The 21,470-nt window shown below is 34.9% G+C and overlaps 1 protein-coding gene across 1 annotated transcript in view; it reads left to right on the top strand.

Moving 5' to 3' along the window:
• Positions 1–21,470, top strand: part of LOC149922102 (protein FMC1 homolog) — a 29,395-nt gene that overhangs the window by 2,020 nt on the left and 5,905 nt on the right. The window contains exon 2 of the mRNA XM_090163615.1: positions 13,628–13,789. Coding sequence (XP_090019741.1) covers positions 13,628–13,789 — 162 coding nt within the window. The remainder of the gene's footprint in view (positions 1–13,627; positions 13,790–21,470) is intronic.

Raw genomic sequence — 21,470 nt, 5'->3', positions numbered from 1 at the left:
TCTGTAACTAAAACTTTAAAGGACCACACCAGCGTTTTTAAAAATTTGGCCCGAATTTATCACGTGGTAGCAGATACGACCAATCATATTCTGGCAACAAGCACGTGAAACTGGTTAAATTCAAACGACGGTGTGTCCCTTTAACTAGTTGTCTCATAGTATCATGAATTTATGAATTCTAGCATAAGTATCCAACCTATTATACACTTAACTAGGCCTAGGATGGGCAGTTACGTTCTTTAATTAACCAATCAGGAGACAGGTAGGGAAACAACGTTTCAAGAATCCGGGGTTGTACATTTTAACCGGCGAAGAAAATTACTTTTAATTCTTAGAAAATTACTTGTACTACTTCAAAATGGGTTGATTAACAAGAAGTAAGGTATTGATCGCCATAATTTTGTCAATTTGTCAGTGGCGTTGCTAAGGTGTTTTAGGCCACCTCAAACATTTCTTCAAGCGCCCCCTAAAATTTCAGAATTTTTCTGATTCACTGGGCGAAAAGTTTCTTCGTGCATCAAAAACTTCATTTTGCTCAAGTCGGCCTCGATGTTTGAACTTCCCAAACCTTTTTAGAAGGGGAGCTGTGCCGCTGTGCGTGTTAAGTTTCTAATAAATAAACTAGCGCTAAACCTTGGCAAATATAATACCTAATGGAGCCGGTTCGGACTGGAGTTTCCAAAAATCCAATCCGTTGGCTACGAATTCTACAGTATCTAACTCATTCTATTTCAAACCGCCCAATCCAATCATTACAAATCCGTTCAAATCATTCAATAAATTATAATCTTAAGTTTGCGAACTTAAATATTTAAATATGGGAATATTTTAATAGTTTGACTACCTTTTTTATGTCAGAAAATCCGACATTGGAAATGAAGGAAACATAAGCCTATAACTTTTTTTATGAATGAGCCTTTATATTTTACCAAAGATAATATAAATATCGTATCCTAGATTCGAAATCACTGCCGGAACTTCGAAAAAATTTGCTCCATAGTTACCATATTAACCAACTATAGATAAGCAGACTGAGAAATAAGGATGTTTTTTAAACTGGACCTGTGGCCAGTAGAGCCTAGGTAGTAGTTAAAAAAACTGGCCACTTACCATTTTTAACCTTCAAAATCAGGCTTTTATAATTTATGGTCAAATTATCTATTCTTGATAATATGTGCTAGGGCTTAGGCTTAGTAGGTTAGTGCTTGGCAAGCACACAGCATAGAAGCAAAGGCCAAACAATTTTAGGGATTAATGTAGTATTGTTTTCATGAACTAAAATCTTTAAAGGAAAAAGCTTTGAATTAATTAAGTGGTCACCAGGGCCACTAACACCCCAATCATTCAATTTTTAAACTGGCGATTGGCCTGTGATAGTGCCTTATTTCTCACACTGATAGATAAGACCATTTTTCGTAGGCCACGTGCCGGAAGTGGGTAAACTCCAAAGTGTGAGTTCCGGAAAGGTAGATACGAATCATAAACGTAGGACAGATAAGTAATAATAATAATAATCAGCTAGGCTAATACCATAGGCAACACCTTCGGCCTAAGTCATCAAACGACTTTTAAAGTCGTTCAGGTGATAAATAAGATAAGTCATTCCCCGCTAGGTTCGTCACCGAGCTGACGGTCCTCTTGAAGTATCGTGTCTCTTTTATACAATTTTACTAAATACTAATTTCCTCATGACTTTTAAATCCTTCATAATCAAAGATTGACCCCTTATCTCTCATAGACGAAATGAAAATATAACACAGTTTTGAAACAACCGCTTACGTTTGTTGCTCACAGATGGCGATAGTGTCTGTTTCTGGAATCGTCTCGCGTCTCTTCAAAATATCCGTAGGTAATAGGTTGGCGAGTCTCCAGAAAGGCGAATCGATTGGTAAACTTTTTATTTTCCCGGCGGTCTTTCAAAAGGACGATAAAATGATTATAAAACATTACGCGTCTGCGCTAACTCCTCTCGGAGAAATGCCGTTCTATTTTGTTTGATTCCCGCGTTTTCGAGCGAAATAGCTCCAGCCTCGAGGTACTTTTTGTAAGGTACTTTCTCGAAGAGGCGTTATGTCATCTGCGGAAAATAGCTGGCCATAAGCTCATACCTTTCCGCCAAACGCTATTTTCTACCTCTTAGCGTTGATTAAATCCTAAGTAGGGTTGTAACTTTTTCTTATCATTATCCGTACGTTTTATTTTTGCTATTTTGCGCCCCCGTCAGCACGTCCCTCTTTGCCCTATGCCTTGTTAATATGGCCCAGTTATTGAATTATGTCTCTAACTCTGATATTAATTGGCGCTTCAATGAAATACTATCTCTTTAGCTCCCCCATCGTCGACTAAATATTATCGGTTGATCGGTTACCAGATTAGCTTAGCTAGTCAAAGAAGACAACTTCAATCCTCATCAGTCAAGTCAACTAGGGTCGACAAGTTTTTCGTTTTTAAAAAGGCAAAAAATTACACGTTGGCGAGCTTTTACGCAAAAACTCTCAGTTAGGCCTAACGCGATTTTTTTTGCGTCTCCGCTAGTCATAGAGCCTTATTTCTGGCACACCTTTTAGCCAAAGGGGCACGGACTATATAAATAATAGTTTGTACGTCCAGGCTGTTTGTATTAATTAGCGAATTGCTGAAAGGCCTATTTTGATTAATTATCTTATCTAAGAATCAATGTTTTGCCTCATTTATTAAAAAATCTCAGTCATATAGCACTTGGAAAATTTCTGCATTTATTTATTCAATTTATAATACTTTTATTGGTGTATTCTAAAAAAGGATGGGCGTAATGGAAGTGAATTATTAAAAACGGATATCCCTAACGCGTTGTTTGAATATTTCAACCGAAAAGGAAAGTCAGATTTTTGGTTTGACGAAAATTAGTCTCACCCTTTTATTGTATTTTTGTAAAGGGGAAAATGTCAGTTCACATCCGGGTATTAGTTGTTACGCGTAATTTGAAATAAATTTCCCCTTGTTTTAAATTATAGAGGTCTTCGTAAATGACGCCATTTGGGTTGCCTGACGTTTGTCTTGTAAGCGAATGCGGCTTCCTATTGGCCATCCGCGAATAAACGCCATATTTCATCCTTTGGAAGGGTAGGGTTGCCAAAACGCTTTTAAAAACCGCGAGAATGGCTAATTATTTACACCTGTGTCAATATATGTTTTAGGAACACAAGCCAAAAGGGTGTAGAAATTACAGTGCTGCCACAAGTCAGGAAAAACACATTGATTTTAAATATATGCTTAAAAAAGTCGGGGGGATTTAATTTTATTTAGGTGATGTAAAAAAACTAAGGTTTGCAATATTTTGTTGTTTAAACATAACCCTTATTCGCGACCGAAATTAGTCTAGGTGGCGTGACAGCGCTAGCTCCTCCGAGGTTGGGCATATGATCTAGCGTCTGCTACAGACAAATTAAAAAGTCATAACACCGGTTTTTTTTTAAATAAACTTATCAAAATACAAGGAAACGATGTAAAAATTATATTAAAATGCAAGTATCATTATTTTTAAAGTCAAATTTACGAATAAAGATGAGGATAAACTAATAGCGTCTGCTTTAGCCGCTACCTATTTAGGTTACAGTGGCGAACCAAAGGGGGCATAGCGATAGTTTTCGGTGGCGAATACTAAGATATAGGCTGAAGAAATGCAATAACTTCTGGTAAAATTTAAATATAAAATTAAAAACTGTCTAATTTTGACATTTATAAGATCGATAAATTTAAAACTGAAAATATTGTGGCAATTCTGTATAAATTAAAATAACTGTTTTAGTATCTCCATATTTAATATAGAAATCTACGAAATCACTGAAACTAAAAATATAAACGGTTATATTTGACGAATATTTTGGGCGATTTTCGGAAAAACATTGGGCGGATTTTTGTCAAGTATTGTCTGGCAGACACGTAACGAATTTTTGCTCCCACGTTGTTGTACTTTGGTTTCCTAGTAATTTATAAAAATTTTATATATTCGTCGTTTGCGAACCCAACAGAGGAGAATTTTTTAGGATGGCTTTGAGCAGGCTGGAGGGGTGGGGAGATGATGGTTGATCTTCCGCGAAATTTTCAAGGTCCCCAAAGTGTACAGTTTTTTTTCCTGTTTACCGAAGGTAATCTTTCAGGCACAGTCGGTGCCACCAAATATCCCAAAATAAATCTTCGAAAGTTTATTTACTTTACATAATCCCTGTCTCTGATTCGTAGCCTATTTTCGGGCTCAAAAATTTTCGTTCACAGATTGCTCGTTGAGGTTTTAGAAATTATCAATGTTGTAAAATATCTCAACTTTGTATGAATTACGTATTAATTCTGAGGAGTCCTACACTTGCAAATTTTGCGTACTGGATTTCAGAGATCAGAAAATGAATTTGAGATTTCAGAGATCCAGAAAATGAATTTGAGATTTCAGAGATCCAGAAAATGAATTTGAGATTTCAGAGATCCAGAAAATGAATTTTGAGATTTGAGAGATCCAGAAAATGAATTTGAGATTTGAGAGATCCAGAAAATTAATTTGAGATTTGAGAGATCCAGAAAATGAATTTGAGATTTCAGAGATCCAGAAAATGAATTTGAGATTTCAGAAATCCAGAAAATGAATGAGAGATTTCAGAGTTCCAGACAATAAATTTGAGATTTCAGAGATCCAGAAAATGTTTTGAAATTTCAGATTACATTTTAATGTTGATTTCTGTTTTTTATAAAATTATTTTGAGATTGTGGAAAGGATTTTCACCCAAATTTTGGGATTTTCGAGTTAATTTCAAGATTTCTAAAATCATTTAGAGTGTAGGGGATTTTTATTAATTCTAACGAATTAAGTGTTATCCGATAAACGAACATTGTAAGAGGAAACCTTCGGACTCGGGTTTTGTTGACTGGTCACCCGTCGCGCGAATAAGGTCGTTTCGAATTCCCGACGACTCCAAGCAAAACAAAACATTCTTTTAACGTAACCGGATTGAGGAAAAACTTTGTTTTTTTCGGAGATGTCTTAACGTTGCGCAATTCTTTTCTCGCCGAGGAAGGCTGTTATAAAGGCCACGGATTACCTATAGTTGTGAAACATTTTTGGATAAAAATTACCCGTGTGAAACTGCTAAATCCTCACAAATCATGAAGGTTTTTGCGAGGGGCAGGTCACTTCCTTGATTAACGACGCACCCCTCAAAAGACTAAATCCGATTTAATCGTGATTATTTTGATTAAATTCAATTTAATCACGATTAAGTTGATTAAATCACGTTTAATCATGATTTGAATGTTTAAATCTGATTTAATCATGATTAAATCTGATTAAAATGATTAAATCTGTTTAAAATGATTAAATCCTGATTAAAAAAATTATATCGTGATTAGTATGATTAAATCGTATTTTAGTTTTGATTTTAATGATAAATTCTCGATTTGACCGATTATATTGATTAAATCGTGATTAAAATGATTAAATTTAATTAAAATGATTAAATATAATTAAAATGATTAAATATAATTAAAAATGTTAGATCGTGATTAGAATGATTAAATCCTGATTAAAAAGATTAGATCGTGATTAGAATGATTAAATCTCGTTTAAATCGTGATTAGATTTTCTAATCTTGATTAGATTTTCTAATCTTGATTAGATTTTCTAATCTTGATTAGATTTTCTAATCTTGATTAGATTTTCTAATCTTGATTAGATTTTCTAATCTTGATTAGATTTTCTAATCTTGATTAGATTTTTTAATCTTGATTAGATTTTTTAATCTTGATTACCCTGATTTAATCACGATTACCCTGATTTAATCATTTTACTATGATTAAGACGCACCCAAAATGGAAGTGACCTGCCCCTCGGGTTTTTGTCTATATAGGGCTTACAGGCTGTCCCAATTGAATCGATCAAAGATTTTTTCTAAAACCCATTTAACCTAGAATTTTCAGGGTGTTCGTATAAAGCTGAGATCTCAAAGCATTTAAATTTCAGAAAATGTTTAAAATATTTAGAAAAATTATATTTATTTCCGAACCCTGCTTTTAACAGAAAATAGAAAATTTATATTTTCAAAAAGAAAAATGGTGTTTAGTTTCGTCTACGCACATAGGTTTGGTACTCATTAGCCGTTTTCGAGAGATGGAATTGTAAAATTTTGATGTCGAATGTATTTATCGGGAGTCTATTAATACAGTTTGACACAAAAAATTTATAAATTGATCTATCGAAACCGTTTTAAAACGTTTCCTAAGTGTCTAGTGTGAACGCGGCTTTTATTTAACTTATATTCATTTTTGGTTAGTGTCAAGTTAAATAGAACTTACAGAAGTGACGAATATTTTAAATTAATTTAAACCAGTGTTTGAAATTAAACCAGGTACAAACAAAAAAACTAGATTGGTTTTGATTTTTAAGCTGTTAAACTTACTCAGAAACGTAAATTAAAGTTAGTTGTGTCAATAAAGAGCAATTTTCTCACTAGAGTATGAGGTCATTAAAGTTGGTACTAGCTATTACTCGCAATAGACGCTTCAATAAAACCCATTTAAGGAAAAGCTAGGAAGAATTAATACTTGAACGTTCAAGCTACTCTTTATATAATAATAATAATAATCAGCTAGACTAATACCCAAGGCACCACCTTAGACCTAAGTCATCAAGCGACTTTTAAAGCCATTAATTCAGGTGGCCGGGGTCTTTGTATTTTGATAGTTTTCGTAGGTGATGAGAGAGACAGTGTCGACTCGAAACACTGGTCTTACACCTAACGGAGATTCTTTGCGTTGACGAAAAAATTGTTGTTGGGCCTAACGGAGATTCTTATCGTTGAACAAACCATTGGTGTTAGGCCTAACGAAATTTTTTGCCTTAACGCATTTAGAAAAATTAAAACTAGCAACAAGGTAAAAATTGCATTTATAAAGTGGATGTTGAACCAGTTTGACTTGAGCTGGATTTTAGTTGGACTCTTTGGCTTGCCATATGAATCTGGTAAACGACCAACCGGAAATATTTAATTCAGTGATCCTCTTTTCACCAAGTCCGGGGAGGTAAGAGAGAGGCTCTTTTATTGAAGAACCTTATTCCCCCATTTTATGTAAAAAGTGGTTTTATTGAAACACAGTATAAAAATTTGACATGGAAGGCTCGGTAGTACCTTCTGAATATGTTCGATTTTCTGCTTCAGAAAATAAATTTCGAAATGCGGGCTGGATTCTTTCGCAGGGTGACCAGACTTCCTATATTTCCCTATATTTTTAATGCCTTCCTATAATTTCCTTTATTCTTACCTATTTTCCTATATTTTCATATAATTTCACGGTCTTTTGAAAATGAAAGAACCTTTTTGTACGTGTCATCATCTAGTGTAAATATCAGAGCTTTGTAAATCCGCTAAGTGATCCAATAATGCAAGAAAGCAGTGTACAAAAACATTATCAATATTCTAGGTGATTCGAGTAAAATTATACCGATATGCAATAATTACCTTATTATTTTTCCCATATTTTTCTTAGCCTATTTAGTTTCCTATAATTCACCCATTTTATATATTTAGCCTATTTAGTTTCCTATATTTTCCTATAATTCGCCTATTTAATTTTCCCATATTTTTCTTAGCCTATTTAGTTTCCTATAATTCACCCATTTTATATATTTAGCCTATTTAGTTTCCTATATTTTCCTATAATTCGCCTATTTAATTTCTTGTATTTTCCTATAATTCGCCCCTAAAATTCCTATTTTTCCTATAAAATTTTCAAAGCTTTTCCCTGGTCACCCTGCTTTCGAGAATCACACTTTAGGCTAAACTTATGGTCTGCTAGGGGATCGACTTATTGGCGTATTATTGTTCCCTAATCGTTTTAACGGAAAGTTACTATATTCAGGGTTGGAAAAAAGCCGGATTTTTTTGGTTTTAAATGGTTTTGTTCGGTTAAAGCTAGAGATCGGCGGAACAAATAAATTAACCGGCAAAATTTCGATTAATCATAAAAATTTGGTTAACTGTTTATGAACATTTTATACGAATAAACAACGATTTAACATGCAAAATAATGGGATTTTTCCGATATTTTTTGAATAATTGTCGGTTATGAATAAAAATAAATAATTTGATAATTTCTTTTTCAAACGCCGATCTCTAGTTAAAGCCGGCTAAAATGTAAACAGCATCTTTTACTTATGTCAGTCACTTTCTAAGTAGGAAATTGTCTGCGGTTATTGTTGTAAATTATAAAATAAAGAAAGTAAGCAAAAAACTATATTAAAAAATGAAATTCTTTTGATTTCCCCCAGTTTTTGTTACTATAAACCTACCGCTGTCCCCCTCAATTTGTTTAAATATGAAACAAAAGCTAAACTAAATAAAAGGTATTACTTTAGTAAAATATTGTAATTTGTTTTATTTTTAAAAAAAGCCGAAAAAATCTGGATTTTTTCATGGGGCTATAACCGTATTTAACCAGGTGGTGATGTACGGTATGGCTGGTTCCATGCCAACCCTGGCTATATTAAATTGGTAGATTTCACGGAGACCATTAATTTCAACAGGATGGGTATTAGCCTAGCTGATTATTGTTATTGTTGTTTGTTAAAACACATCGACATCTTGCTGTAACTACTTCTCACAAATGGATTGTAACGACATCCAAGGTTGCCAGGCCTTTTCCTGCTGTGGTTCATTAAGAGACAGACAGAACCCACTTTATTTAAACAACTTGTACTTTTTTAAAAACTGTTCAAAATATGTAAAAATATTTCTGCAATTAATACGTGCAAAGGGTATTTTTCTAATCAAACGCCTTTTTTGTTCAAATCGTTATTATTTAATAGTTTTTAAACAATGGCTCATTTCCCCATTAATACTTAGCTTGTGTAGGTAAAGTTTATGATAATTTTTACAATTAATTTTTAAATAATTTTTCTTTTCATTTAAATCAGTCAACACCGAAATTTTTATTGATATGATAAGTGTAAGAATTTAATAATTTTTTGTTAATATAGGTGTCTAAATTTATGGTGCGTGAATATGATAGTTTAAAACTATGTAAAAATTGTTGACCAAATCCCACAATGCAACGGTAGATATAATGGAAAGAGCTCTGTTTTTATTTACGACGAGGCTATTTGGAGCGGTTGGATTGGTTTTGATGAGCGCAATTTTTCGTTTAAGGTTTCTTCCTTCCCCGGGGCTTGGTTTCAGAGCGCAAGTGATCACTATTAGGTCCTTTTCATCCGTCCATTCTGTTTCGCTCCACCTCTCTCTTCGTCACCATGGTAACCGTAATCCCGAGCTTCTTTCTTCAAGTTTTTCTCCGATTGAAAGTCCTTTCCTCAAATACGCCTATCTTTTAACCTTCAAATAGCTCTATAAAATCCCTGGACGAATTTACTCGTAATACCCAGCGAAGGTTAAAATTTCCCATTGGTTTCACTTCTCTTTTTTTACACACAATCCTAAGGGCAGTGTAGCCGATGCCGCCGCCGCCGTATTCCACATAACTTTCCAAGAATTAGGCTTAGAAGAGCCAGGGATATCTCAATCGAAAGGAAATAGCATGCCCTCGGTAGCCCGTTATGAATTTTGGAGATTGGGGGGGGGGGGGCACAAGTTGGTTATTTGACCATTTCAGTGCTATATGATGATATTCGACTTTAAATCTACATAATTTTTACACACAATCCGTGTAGCCGTTGCCGCCGCTGCCGTATTCCTCATAACTTTTCAACAATTTGGTCTATAGTCAGTTGCAGGCTAAGAAAGACAAAATATATAGTACAGTTGGCGCAAGGATACCTCAGACCATTTCCGGCCAGTCGACCGCGCGTAATTTAAATTTGACCACTTAACGGTCAATTTCAAATTTCGTGAGTTTCATCGTTTTTTCGCGCCATCTAGGAACCGAAATTGGAATCTTTTTTAATTTCATGTTTTCATGAGTTTAATTTCGGAATGCAGCTAAAAAAGGTTCGATAATTGAAGCTCCAAATATTTTAAATAGCCCAAGAGGTTACTATAAAAAGCATGATAAAGGTTTATTGTTAACAAGTAAAGAGAAAAATATAATTTTAAACGTCTATAGCTCATTAAGACAACGTTACCCCCAAGAAAGCGTGGTAACTATTTTAAAAGAAACTGCCGATTTAACAGGTAAGACGTAGAAATATATTTACAAAATTAAATAATTGTACATACTTTTTTAAATTTAAGAATGATAGGAATGCCTTATCTTTTAAATTTGCTCACCACCACAATTATGAAATTAAAAAATAAAGATTCCATAGACCTCATAGATTTCATAGACCTCATACGCACTATTCTGATATTTGAATTTAGTACCAATTGATACAGGCGCCATATAACTCCGAAAACATTTGCATTTCGCTACCTTATCTCCAAAACCAGGTAACTTAAAAAATTCGGTTTGTCTAAAAATTAATTTAAATTAAAGGGCTCGCGTTTCGAAACCTATTTCCAAAACCAGGTAACTCTAAAAATGCATTTTAGGTAAAATTCATCTGGGGGCTTATTAAGTTAATGTACAAGATGATTGACAATTTGTTCAAATTTAAATTTAATATAAAATATAGTTAATACATTGGGGGGACTGTGTGCACTTAAATGTCCGTGACATCTTGTTTTGGCTGGCTTGATTTTAGATAAGATAGGAGCAGGATTTATAGAGCTACCAATAATCGATATAAGGGTTTTTTTAAACTAAAATCAAAGTGCAACGTGCGTTAGCTGAGTTGTTAGCTGAGTTCAAAATGGAACATCCCGTTAGCTCACATCCAGTAGATATTTGTTAGCTGACATCAAAGTGTAGTTATTTGTTATTTGTTAGCTGACATCAAAGTGTAGTTATTTGTTATTTGTTAGCTGAAATCAAAGTGCAGTTATTTATAACTAAGATAAGTCAACTTTTTGTTATCTAAGATCAGTCGTCTTGTTTGTTAACTAAGATCAAAGTGTAGTTATCTGTTAACTAAGATTTAAGTGTAGTTATCCATTAACTAAGATCAAATTGTAGTTATCCGTTAACTAAGATTTAAGTGTAGTTATCCATTAACTAAGATCAAAATTTAGTTATCCGTTAACTAAGATCAAAATGTAGTTATCCGTTATCTAAGATCAAAGTGTAGGTTTCCGTTAACTAAGATCAAAATGTAGTTATCCGTTAACTAAGATATAATTGTAGTTATCCGTTAACTAAGATCAAAATGTAGTTATCCGTTAACTAAGATCAAAGTGTAGTTATCTGTTAACCAAGATCAAAGTGTAGTTATCCGTTAACTAAGATCAAAGTGTAGTTATCTGTTAACTAAGATCAAAGTGTAGTTATCTGTTAACTAAGATCAAAATGTAGTTATCTGTTAACTAAGATCAAAGTGTAGTTATCCGTTAACTAAGATCAAATTGTAGTTATCCGTTAACTAAGATCAAATTGTTTTTAACCGTTAACTAAGATATAATTGTAGTTATCCATTAACTAAAATAAAAATGTAGTTATCCGTTAACTTAAATAAAAATGTAGTTATCCGTTAACTATGATCCAAATGTAGTTATCCGTTATCTAAGATCAAAATGTAGTTATCCGTTTCTTTTTTGACTAAGTTCAAAATGTAGTTATCCGTTTCTTTTTTGACTAAGTTCAAAATGTAGTTATCCGTTTCTTTTTTGACTAAGTTCAAAATTCAGTATCAAGAGTTTTCGTAACAAGTTAACAAAAATATGCCAAAATTCTAGAGCAGTCTAGGTGCAAGCGTGGCACTTAAAAACTCTTTTTCTGGATCTTTCTATTTTTAAACTTACCTGGAGTGTACAAGAAAGAGTAAAAATGAAAAGGGGGGAAATTTGGGTGTGTTTTTCCTCTCTTCGTTTTGGGCGAGGACCTGGATAGAAATGGGGTCTGGGTCGCCTAAGCGGTTTCTAATTGAAGTTTCGCCAAGCAGACGACAACCAAGATGGCTCTTCCCGCCGTTATATTAACCTCAATAGCGGGAGAGTACCGACAGACAGTTAGACGTCTCATTCCCCCGGCGAGGGACATTCTCAAGTCCGGTTATTTCACATCTTAAAATAACTCGCAACAAAATGCTTATCAAATTCTCGGATCGCTTTCTTTCCAGTTTTCTTTTAATCCTTATTTCGTTTCCATTTGGTCTTTGTTAAATCAAGTGGGTCTGTTTCTACTGATCTTTTTAAAGTTTTGCTAACCTAGATATAATTTGGAACATTTTAGGAAGCATTGAAAAGTTAAATTTCAACGTCGCAAATATTTTTATTTTTATTATTTCATCGTGGCCATATGAAAATTGAACACTATGAAGACACGAAAGTTTTCACACCTAAATAACCTTAATCCTAAAATAGGGTTGCCACCGTTTAGGGAATTTAAAGGCCAGGAAATTTGAAAATAGGCCTATAAAGTCAGGAAAGGTTAGGAAATTCGAAAATAGGCCTATAAAGTCAGGAAAGGTCAGGAAATTCGAAAATAGGCCTATAAAGTCAGGGAAAGGTCAGGAAATTTTAAAATAGACCTATAAAGTCAAGAAAAGGTCAGGGAATTTTACTCTAATATATATGAAACGTCTTTGGAGGTAATTTTACTATAATTCTGTGAGATTCTGTGATTATTATTCAGTTGCTTAAAATTTCTGGTAATTTTTTAAATATTACAGGGTTGGCATAGAACCAGCCATACCGGATATAGCCACCTGGTTAAATCCGGTTATACCCACTTGAAAAAATCCAGATTTTTGTGGCTTTTTTTTTTAAATTACAATATGATAATTTTATTAAATTAATAGTTTTTATTTAGAAATTTAGTTTATTTTTTGTTTCATATTTAGACACCGGTTTACTTTTATCAGTTTTTCGGTAGGTTCCAAAGTTCGCTGCCTCGCTTCTGTCGCGTGTCGGTGCGTCATACACAAATACTAGGGGGAATATCCCGAGTAAATCAAAAGAATTTAGTTATTTTATATAGCTATTTCGCTTTATTTGTTTAGTTTCTTATTTCCGACAATAACTGTAGACAATTTCTACTTACATAAGTAAAAGGTGCTATTTATATTTTAGCCGGTTATAACCGTAGAAAACCAGTTATAGCCAATTAAAACCACTGGTCTGGATTTTTTTCAAAAAAAGCCGGCTTTTTTCCAACCCTGAAATATTACAAGGAAACTTTTTTTTTAATTTCTGATAAAATGAATATACAAAGTTAAAAATTGTGTCTAATTTTTAAAAAGGTCAGGGAATTTGAATCTGAAAATATGGCAACTCTTTGTTAAACGTTTTGGTCGAAATATTAAATTCCTTATTGCACCATATACAAATGGAAGTTCATGTTTTTTTTAAAAGTTCGAACCTCGGATTAAACGCCATTATAGCGTCATATCAAAAAACTCACGAGCGTATAATGTTAAAAAGTATCATTAGGTTACGCTATAAATAATACGAAGCGTAATATCTCCCACCCTTGATCTATCTCGAACCTGGGCTCTTCGAAGCAAATTCGCCATTTGGCTCGTAACACGTGTCGTTAGAGTGATCTCCAACCGAGCCAAAACTTAATAACTGACACTCGGCATTCACGTGATAACTTTTTATTACTTTCATTCACGCTGTAGCTAGAGCGGTGTGGATGGAGGGATAAACCCGCCTACAAGTACGTGTTGAACCAGTACCGGCACCACGACGTCACCAGCAAGCGCGTCTGCCGAGGACACCGAGAGATGGAACAGCTGGCCTCCACCTACGCCTGTTATCTGCGCAGTACCCGACTCCAGAAGGTAGAACACGTCTCCTTTTTTTCGCACTGTCATCCCGTGGATGAAACGTACGGGGCCTTCGAAGCCGCGGGATTCAAGGCGATGGTGGTGCTTTTGCTTGAACCGTTCGCTGGTTCTTTACCCTCTCTGTAGGGATTCTTACTTATCATATTGGCGGTGTTACCTTCTTACGCCTCCCAGGGAGGATTCGATTACTAATAAGACTAGCGTGCACCCTCATCGCTGCTGCAATCGTAGGCGACACGCGGGGCTTGGGGAATTTACAGCCTTAATTCATTCATTCCGACGTGGTCACAAAAGAAGTTGACAGGTTTTCTTATTAGTTCTTGACACCGTTTTTATAAAGTTATTACGTTTACAGTGAACGTATTGTGGCCTATCTAGGGCCACGAAGAGCTAACTCGGGCTCCAATAAAATATTTATTCCGAGCTCCGACAGAGCTCTTATTACTCGGGAAATGTTCCCCTCATTTGCGTAATCCCGGCCAGGCCTCCAAATTGCAAATACCTCGGTTTCTCCCCTCTCTAATCGGTCTGGCCTTATTAAGGCTACGTGATATGGGGTAGGTTAGAGGCCGACTTGATTAGGTTCTATTGCTTAGCAGTTTAAAAAACAGTAGATCAATGTAGCCATCGATTCCTCGTTAAATAGCTAAACATTTTGAAATCATTGCTACTTGTAATGTTACAAAAATGTTGGTAAACTATGAAGATTCCGGAAGATTCGAAACATTCTCCAGCAGCAAAACGTTACAAATAGGTGGGCCACTGAGAGACTAATCGAGCCCAAGAAAACAAATACGTGGCCTCATGAGAGACTTGACGTAAGGTAGAACACTGGGAAATGGTCTAATCCTGGCCCCGGAAATTTATACGTAGGCCACTAATTTTATTTTGTAAGACCCTTTAGAAGTATTTTAGGGGCCCCTTTCAAATATTAAGATAGACCATTGGGAAAAAGTCTAAACCGGGCCTTGGAAATTTGTACGGTGAGGCCCGTAATATAAGGATTATGAGGACCCGTTTCAATTATCAAGTTTAGCTGTTTAGGTCCCCCTAATTTTATTTTTTGGGCTCCTTTTTAGTCCGGGCCCTGGGAATTGGTACGGTGAGGCTTATAATATTTTTTTATCCCCTTAGAAGGATTTTAGGGACCCGTTTCAAATATCAAGTTTAGCTGTTTAGGTCCCCTTAATTTTTTTGCCCCATTTCAAATATCAATGTAGACCTATCCCCTGGCTCCGCCACATTGGATGGGTCCATCTCGGGTCCCTCTGTCTCGTCGGGCCTGCAAGTAGGACACGGTTCACGCCCCGTTAGCTCCGAACGTGACCAGTAGCAAATTTTTAATTGAAATAAAACAAAAAGTCCTTTACATAAAGGATAAAGGATAATCAGCTAAGCTATTACCCAAGGCACCACCGAGTCATCTAGCGACTTTTATTGCCATTAATTCTGGTGTCTGGTTTAAATCGCAGTAGGTCTAGTAATATGGCGGGGGTAATTTTTTAGACCAAATCGTATGATACGGCTGTGTTTCTTTTTGGCAGGGATCAATGACCGTTCTCCGTTTCCGTCTGCGAAGGGTCTAGTCACTTACGCTCTATCTTCGGGCGCGCCATTGTTAAAAGCGCTAAACAGCCGAGTTCCACCCATTTTACGGACTCTTCGATGAATGTACACGCATTGGCGTTCTTTCCTCAATTGACAAACGCGTAAATTACGATATGACTTTCCCTCGTAGAACGCGTAATTCATTTTGGAACCGTTTCAATATTTTTTGTCTTCCCGAGTCTATATTTAAATCTACCGAATTCCAAATAAACGGGGCTGCTGATGGAATACCGGTAGTACGCTTAAAGTTTATTTCGTAACGCGTACAAAGTTCGCCATTGTTCGCGTACGTATACCCCGCCTTGAACCGAATGCGACTCGAGACTGGCGTAGACTATAGTTTGGCACACGTGTCGTTTCGGAGGAGAAACTTGGCCTTTGCTCGTATTAAATTAATCGAGACCCTTTCGGAGAACATATTTTAAGGGTTTTAAAAGTCGTTCATTTTACGTCGTTTTGGAAGCCTTCTTTTTCATTTGTTGCCGTTGTTTTACGTCGCTTTTCTGGGAAAGTTTAGGCGATTTTCAACTTCCGGTGTTGTATTTAAGGCCTATATGACGGCTTAGCTATCTCGGTACCGAAGTATGGAATTAGATAAAAAATATGTGGATTCTCAGAAAAGTACCAGTCCATTTTCTAATGAAATTTAATCGTAATTAACTAGTGTTGTAAGTCGGAAAATGACCGAGGCCTCTTTTCCGGATAATATTCCGTATTTTTCCGAAAAAAATAAAAACGTTTTCATTCCATAATGAGTCTAATATATTGTTCGTAAATTTAAATAAAGCGGCATTTTCGCCTCATTTTTTCGAATGTAAAAGTAAAACTAAACCTCTAGACTAGCTTTAAACTGATTAACAATGTAACACATTTAATGTTTTGTAGTATGTTTACTGTTTTTAGACATTTTATATCGATAAAAAGTTTAAAAAAATTAGAAACCCTTAAAAAGTAATTTATGTTTAAATTTTTATTTTTCCGATTTGCGGAAAATTTCTGGAAATTTTTCCGCATTTTATTTTCCCGGAAAATTAACAACACTATAATTAACATACGAGTTACTGAAATTAAGTTGACAACCGTGATTTTAAATTAAACTTTCAACCTTGAATAATGTATTCGCGAAATGATTAGAGCTACAAATAGGCATATGGAAAGTGTTGAAAGAATGTTATAAATGCATATTGCTCATTGATTTGCCAATTTCAAGCACGATTTCCCGAAAGGAGCATTTTTTAATTACCATATTTCTGCATTGAGCATAGTGACGTGTTATCCGTAAGCTCAATACGAGATAGCTTTATTTCTGAGTTGCAAATTTTGGCGTGTTTAATCAGTCAATGGATTTTAAGAAGCGCAGAAGATGGAAGATTATAAAAGCGATTTTGGTTAATTTTCCGCATTCGCCGCGGTTTTAGACTCATCTCGTTTCGTCCTAATTCGTCGGGTGCTTCTGGGGTTTCGCTGGATTTTTAATTAGAGATGGCTGTCTTATACAGGGTGATGATAATTTTAAATTAAAATAATCAGCTCGAAAATTTTTGAAACCTGATAAATGTGTGAGACCCGAGGAATTTCAAAATCTGTTAAAGATGGAAAACCAGAGGAGTTTTGAAACCGGATTTATGTTGACATCCGTGAATTTCTAAACCGGATAAATAGATGACACCCCGGAGATTTCGAAATCGGTTAAATGTGTGAGACCCGGGGGAGTTTGGAACCGGTTAAATATGTGAGACCCGGGGGATTTCGAAACCGATTAAATGAGTGTGACCCGGGAAATTTTGAAACCGGTTAAATCAGTGAGACCCGGAAAATTTTGAAACCGGTTAAATGTGTGAAACCCGGGGGGATTTTGAAACCGGTTAAATGTGTGAAACCCGGGGGGATTTTGGAACCGAATAAATGTGTGAGACCCCGGGGGATTTCGAAACCGAATAAATGTGTGAGACCCCGGGGGATTTAGAAATCGGTTAAATATGTGAGACCCGGGATATTTCGAAATCGGTGAAATGTGTGAGACTCGGGGGGTTTAGAAACCGGTTAAATCAGTGAGACCTGGGAAATTTAGAAACCGGATAAATGAAAAAAACTGATAATTTCGTCAATGAACCGTCCAACAGCGGAACCACTAAACGTGTTTTAGTTGTAAGGGTTCTAATTAGCGGCTAGGTTAATTAGGTTCCGAAGCTAAGTGGGTGTCCAAATCTGAGCGCTCGGTGTGAATAATTGGGGAATTCCTCAGCGGGCACTTGGAAACACTCCAGACGCTCTTACAAGTTAGTTGTCTGCCACCTAAGACGCGAGGAATTTCATAATTTTCGCCGTCCCCGTATCTTTTAGTTTTTAATAGCAAACTGAGTGAGGCTGTATTTAACCTTGCGTTAGTCTAACAACCCCAAAAGGCGCTTTTTTTAATACGTGGCAATTAAACAGTTTAGCGAAATTGTCTCAGACGCCTCGTATCGGCGTAGTAATTTAATTCGTTACGTTATAATTGGACTTCGAGTTACGCCACTGTAACAAAGACACCCCCGCTTCCAGGCAACCATTATTTGCACGCCAATGATCTTTCCAAATTTTGCTATTTCAGACTGTTACTTTAAAAGGGTTTGATTTCGCTATTTGACTTTTTATAATCTAGATTAGACCAAATTGAAAATTAAATTGTTTCATTTTTTTGGCGGGGTTTTGTCTCGTCTGGAGGCTGCTAAGAATTAGGTCACGATTGTCACGAAAATAAAAAGATATGAAATAGGTTAAACGATTTAGGCTTAGACGAGTGCAGTGTAGGGGATAATATCCTTTGTTAGATTGTCGTTCTTTCGGTATTTTGTCGGAAATTCCGGCAGCTAGTAGACTCTCCTCTTTTGGATTATTTGGTTTCGGAGGCCTTTCATTGTTTGTCGAGGAAATCGAGATATTTCGCTCCTTGAAGTGTTTGAAATACTGTCAAGAAATTGATTGGTTTTGGTCTAGACTGTACTTATATTGAGCCCAATAAGGGTGCTTCTGTCCCTAATTTTTGTCAGTTTCAAAAACGGAATTTAAGGCTAGAACGGTCTGGAATCGTTGTTTCGTGATTGTCCCAATTTCGGAGCGCGTGCCATCAGGATTGTTGATTTTTTTATTATTTTATTTTATTTTATTTTATTTGATTTTAATCGGATGGTTTTTTCAGTTAATTTTTAAATATTCTATGCACCTTTTTTTCTTGGGAAAGTTGATAATTGACATGCATGGGCAATATAAAAATTGAAGTTAATTTGAATTAAATGTAATTAATACTTGGAAAATTCAGAGAAAAAATAATTACAAGTGGTGATTCAGATGGTAATTTCCAATATCAGTCAATCAGATCTAGTTTATCTTTTATATTCTCCCCCACCCAGCAATCTAATGCAGGGGCCCCAGAGGTCCTATAATTCCTATAAAATCCTATATTTTCAAAAATTTCCTATATTTTTAGCAAAATCCCCCAAAAGTCCTATAAAATCCTATAATTTTGATATTTTTCCCATTTAAAATCCAGCCACTCGGTTAAATTGCTAGATTTAGCTATAAGACAAATTCCTATACCAAGTCATTCTAGTCTATACTTTTGTTATTGTTAACATGGTTAGCTACTAGTATATTTTTGTGATAAAATGGTTAAAGAATTCCTATTTTTTAAGTAAAAATCAAAGATTTATTTCTCTAAATATAGATTTTGTTTTTAAATGCATAAAGTTAGTAAATTAAATAGCATATATAGTCCTATAAAATCGTATAATTTTGATATTTTTACCATTTAAAATCCCGCCACTATGTAAAATTGCTATAGGATAAATTCCTATACAAAGTCACTCTAGTCTATACTTCGGTTATTGTTAACATGGTTAGCTACTAGTATATTTTTCTGATAAAATGGTTAAATAGTTTCTATTTTTAAAGTGAAAATCAAAGATTTATTTCTCTAAATATAGGTTTTGTTTTTAAATGCATAAAGTTCGTAAATTAAATAGCATATATAGTCCTATAAAATCCTATAATTTTCTAAAAATAGTCCTATAAAGTCCTATATTTTTATAAAAATAATTATATTTTTCCTATAAAAAAATTGAAGATTTGAGTGGGGGCCCGGCTAATGTCAAATTGTATCTGATTCATTCTCCCAAATAACCGATCTGATATAATTCATCTCACCAGATTATGTTAGCTGAACAGTTATCTGACTTATACTTTTAGTAGATATCTCATCGTGTGATAGCAAATTCCGGCAGCTAGTAGACTCTCCTCTTTTGGATTATTTGGTTTCGGGGGCCTTTCTTTGTTTGTCGAGGAAATCGAGATATTTCGCTCCTTGAAGTGTTTGAAATACTGTCAAGAAATTGATTGGTCTTGGTCTAGATATAAGCGTGCTTCTGTCCCTAATTTTTAAAGTAATTTAATGGAGGAGATTTGGGTAAAATCGATAACTGTGGGGCATCTGAAATCTCTCGAATCGCAATAAATTCGGGTCTAAACTATCTGCATTACATCTTGACGTGTATAAATTATCGCAATTATCTAGTCGGTTCAGATAACTGTTATCTGAGAATCGGTTTTATGCACCAAGTCTTAAAATAATTTATCAAAGTAGTTTTTCAAGCAATAAGGAAAAACGTGTGTGGTCCAATAGACGCTAAAATAAATAATACGCGTGAAAATTAAAACCGTCAAATGGAAGGATTTTCAAGTAGAAATCGCGCGAATCTCGATGATATCGCGTCTTTTTCGTCGCACATTTAATTATTCATTCGTTTAATATAATGCAAGTGCGTGGGCTTAGCAATATTTATCCGCATTTGTCTTAGCCAATAATATTATAATTTCCAAAACACGCCCATTTATACAATATAACGTTGAAATTTTCCAAATCAATTTCTTTTAAGGGGGAAGACTACAGTGGAGATTGTCTAATTTCGCGCTATTTCAAGCTGAACTCTTTTAATTTTGTATTTAAACTTATAAAGTTAATATTTAAGTGAAGAACGGCCTCTTGTTTAGTGCTTAAAATATTTTTTACAATTTTAAATTAAAAAATAATTAAGTTATTACGTTTTAATTCGGACCCCCGGAGCTAAACAAGTTGGGCAAGCGCCCAAACTACCCTTTAGTTAGGACCTTATATCTCGTTAACTATTAATATTATAATTATCAAAATTATTTTAAGCACTAGAGGAAGGCTCAGCCTAATAAGAAAAATATAATTCAATTGTGTAATTGTTAAAACAGAAACGTTCAGCTTGAACGAAAAAGAGGCTTTTACTGTATTCTTCCCCCTTAATATCTATAAGGCAATAACTAAAACCCTTTCTTTTGAAATTGTTTAAAAGTATATCGGTCGGTCTAGCTCTAGATATTTAGTAGTGTTGTAAGTCGGAAAATGACCGAGACCTTTTTTCCGGAAAAAATAAAAAAGTTTTCATTCCATGATTAGTCTAATACATTGTTTGCATATTTAAATAAAGCGGCATTTTCAACTAATTTTTTCGAATACGAAAGTAAAACTAAACCTCTAGACTATTTTAAACTGATTAACAATGTAACACTATTAATGTTTTGTAGTATGTTTACTGATATAAGACATTTTATATCGATAAAAAGTTAAAAACATTAAAAACCCTTAAAATGTAATTTATGTTTCAATTTTTTTATTTTACCGATTTGCGGAAAATTTTTCCGCATTTATTTTTTCCGGAAAATTAGAAACACTAATATTTAGTTTTGAGAGGAGCGCTCAAATCTCATCACCCTGTGCATTATCCGAATTTCAATCTGTTGTTTTACTTTATCACAAAGTAACGGAGAGTTCGTTTTACCTTATTTCTCGTCCTGAGAGAGATTTCTGCGCGCGCGCACTCGGTTGGGAATTACCCCTTGTGCCACGCACACACGCGCGACACGGCCCTACTGACTCGGCGCCTCAGTTCTCTCTTGTCTCATCATTGCTGGACGGAAATAGAATTCGGAAGAAGAGAGCCTGTACCCCGTCTGACGAGATATATCATTCCCTGTTGCAACCTGCTTGGAAAAAGACAAAAGC

This window comes from Leiobunum rupestre, chromosome 11 (genome assembly GCF_980474605.1).
Source record: "Leiobunum rupestre chromosome 11, qqLeiRupe1.1.hap1, whole genome shotgun sequence".
NCBI classification, from domain to species: domain Eukaryota; kingdom Metazoa; phylum Arthropoda; class Arachnida; order Opiliones; family Sclerosomatidae; genus Leiobunum; species Leiobunum rupestre.
This window is presented reverse-complemented; position numbering and strand designations above follow the sequence as displayed.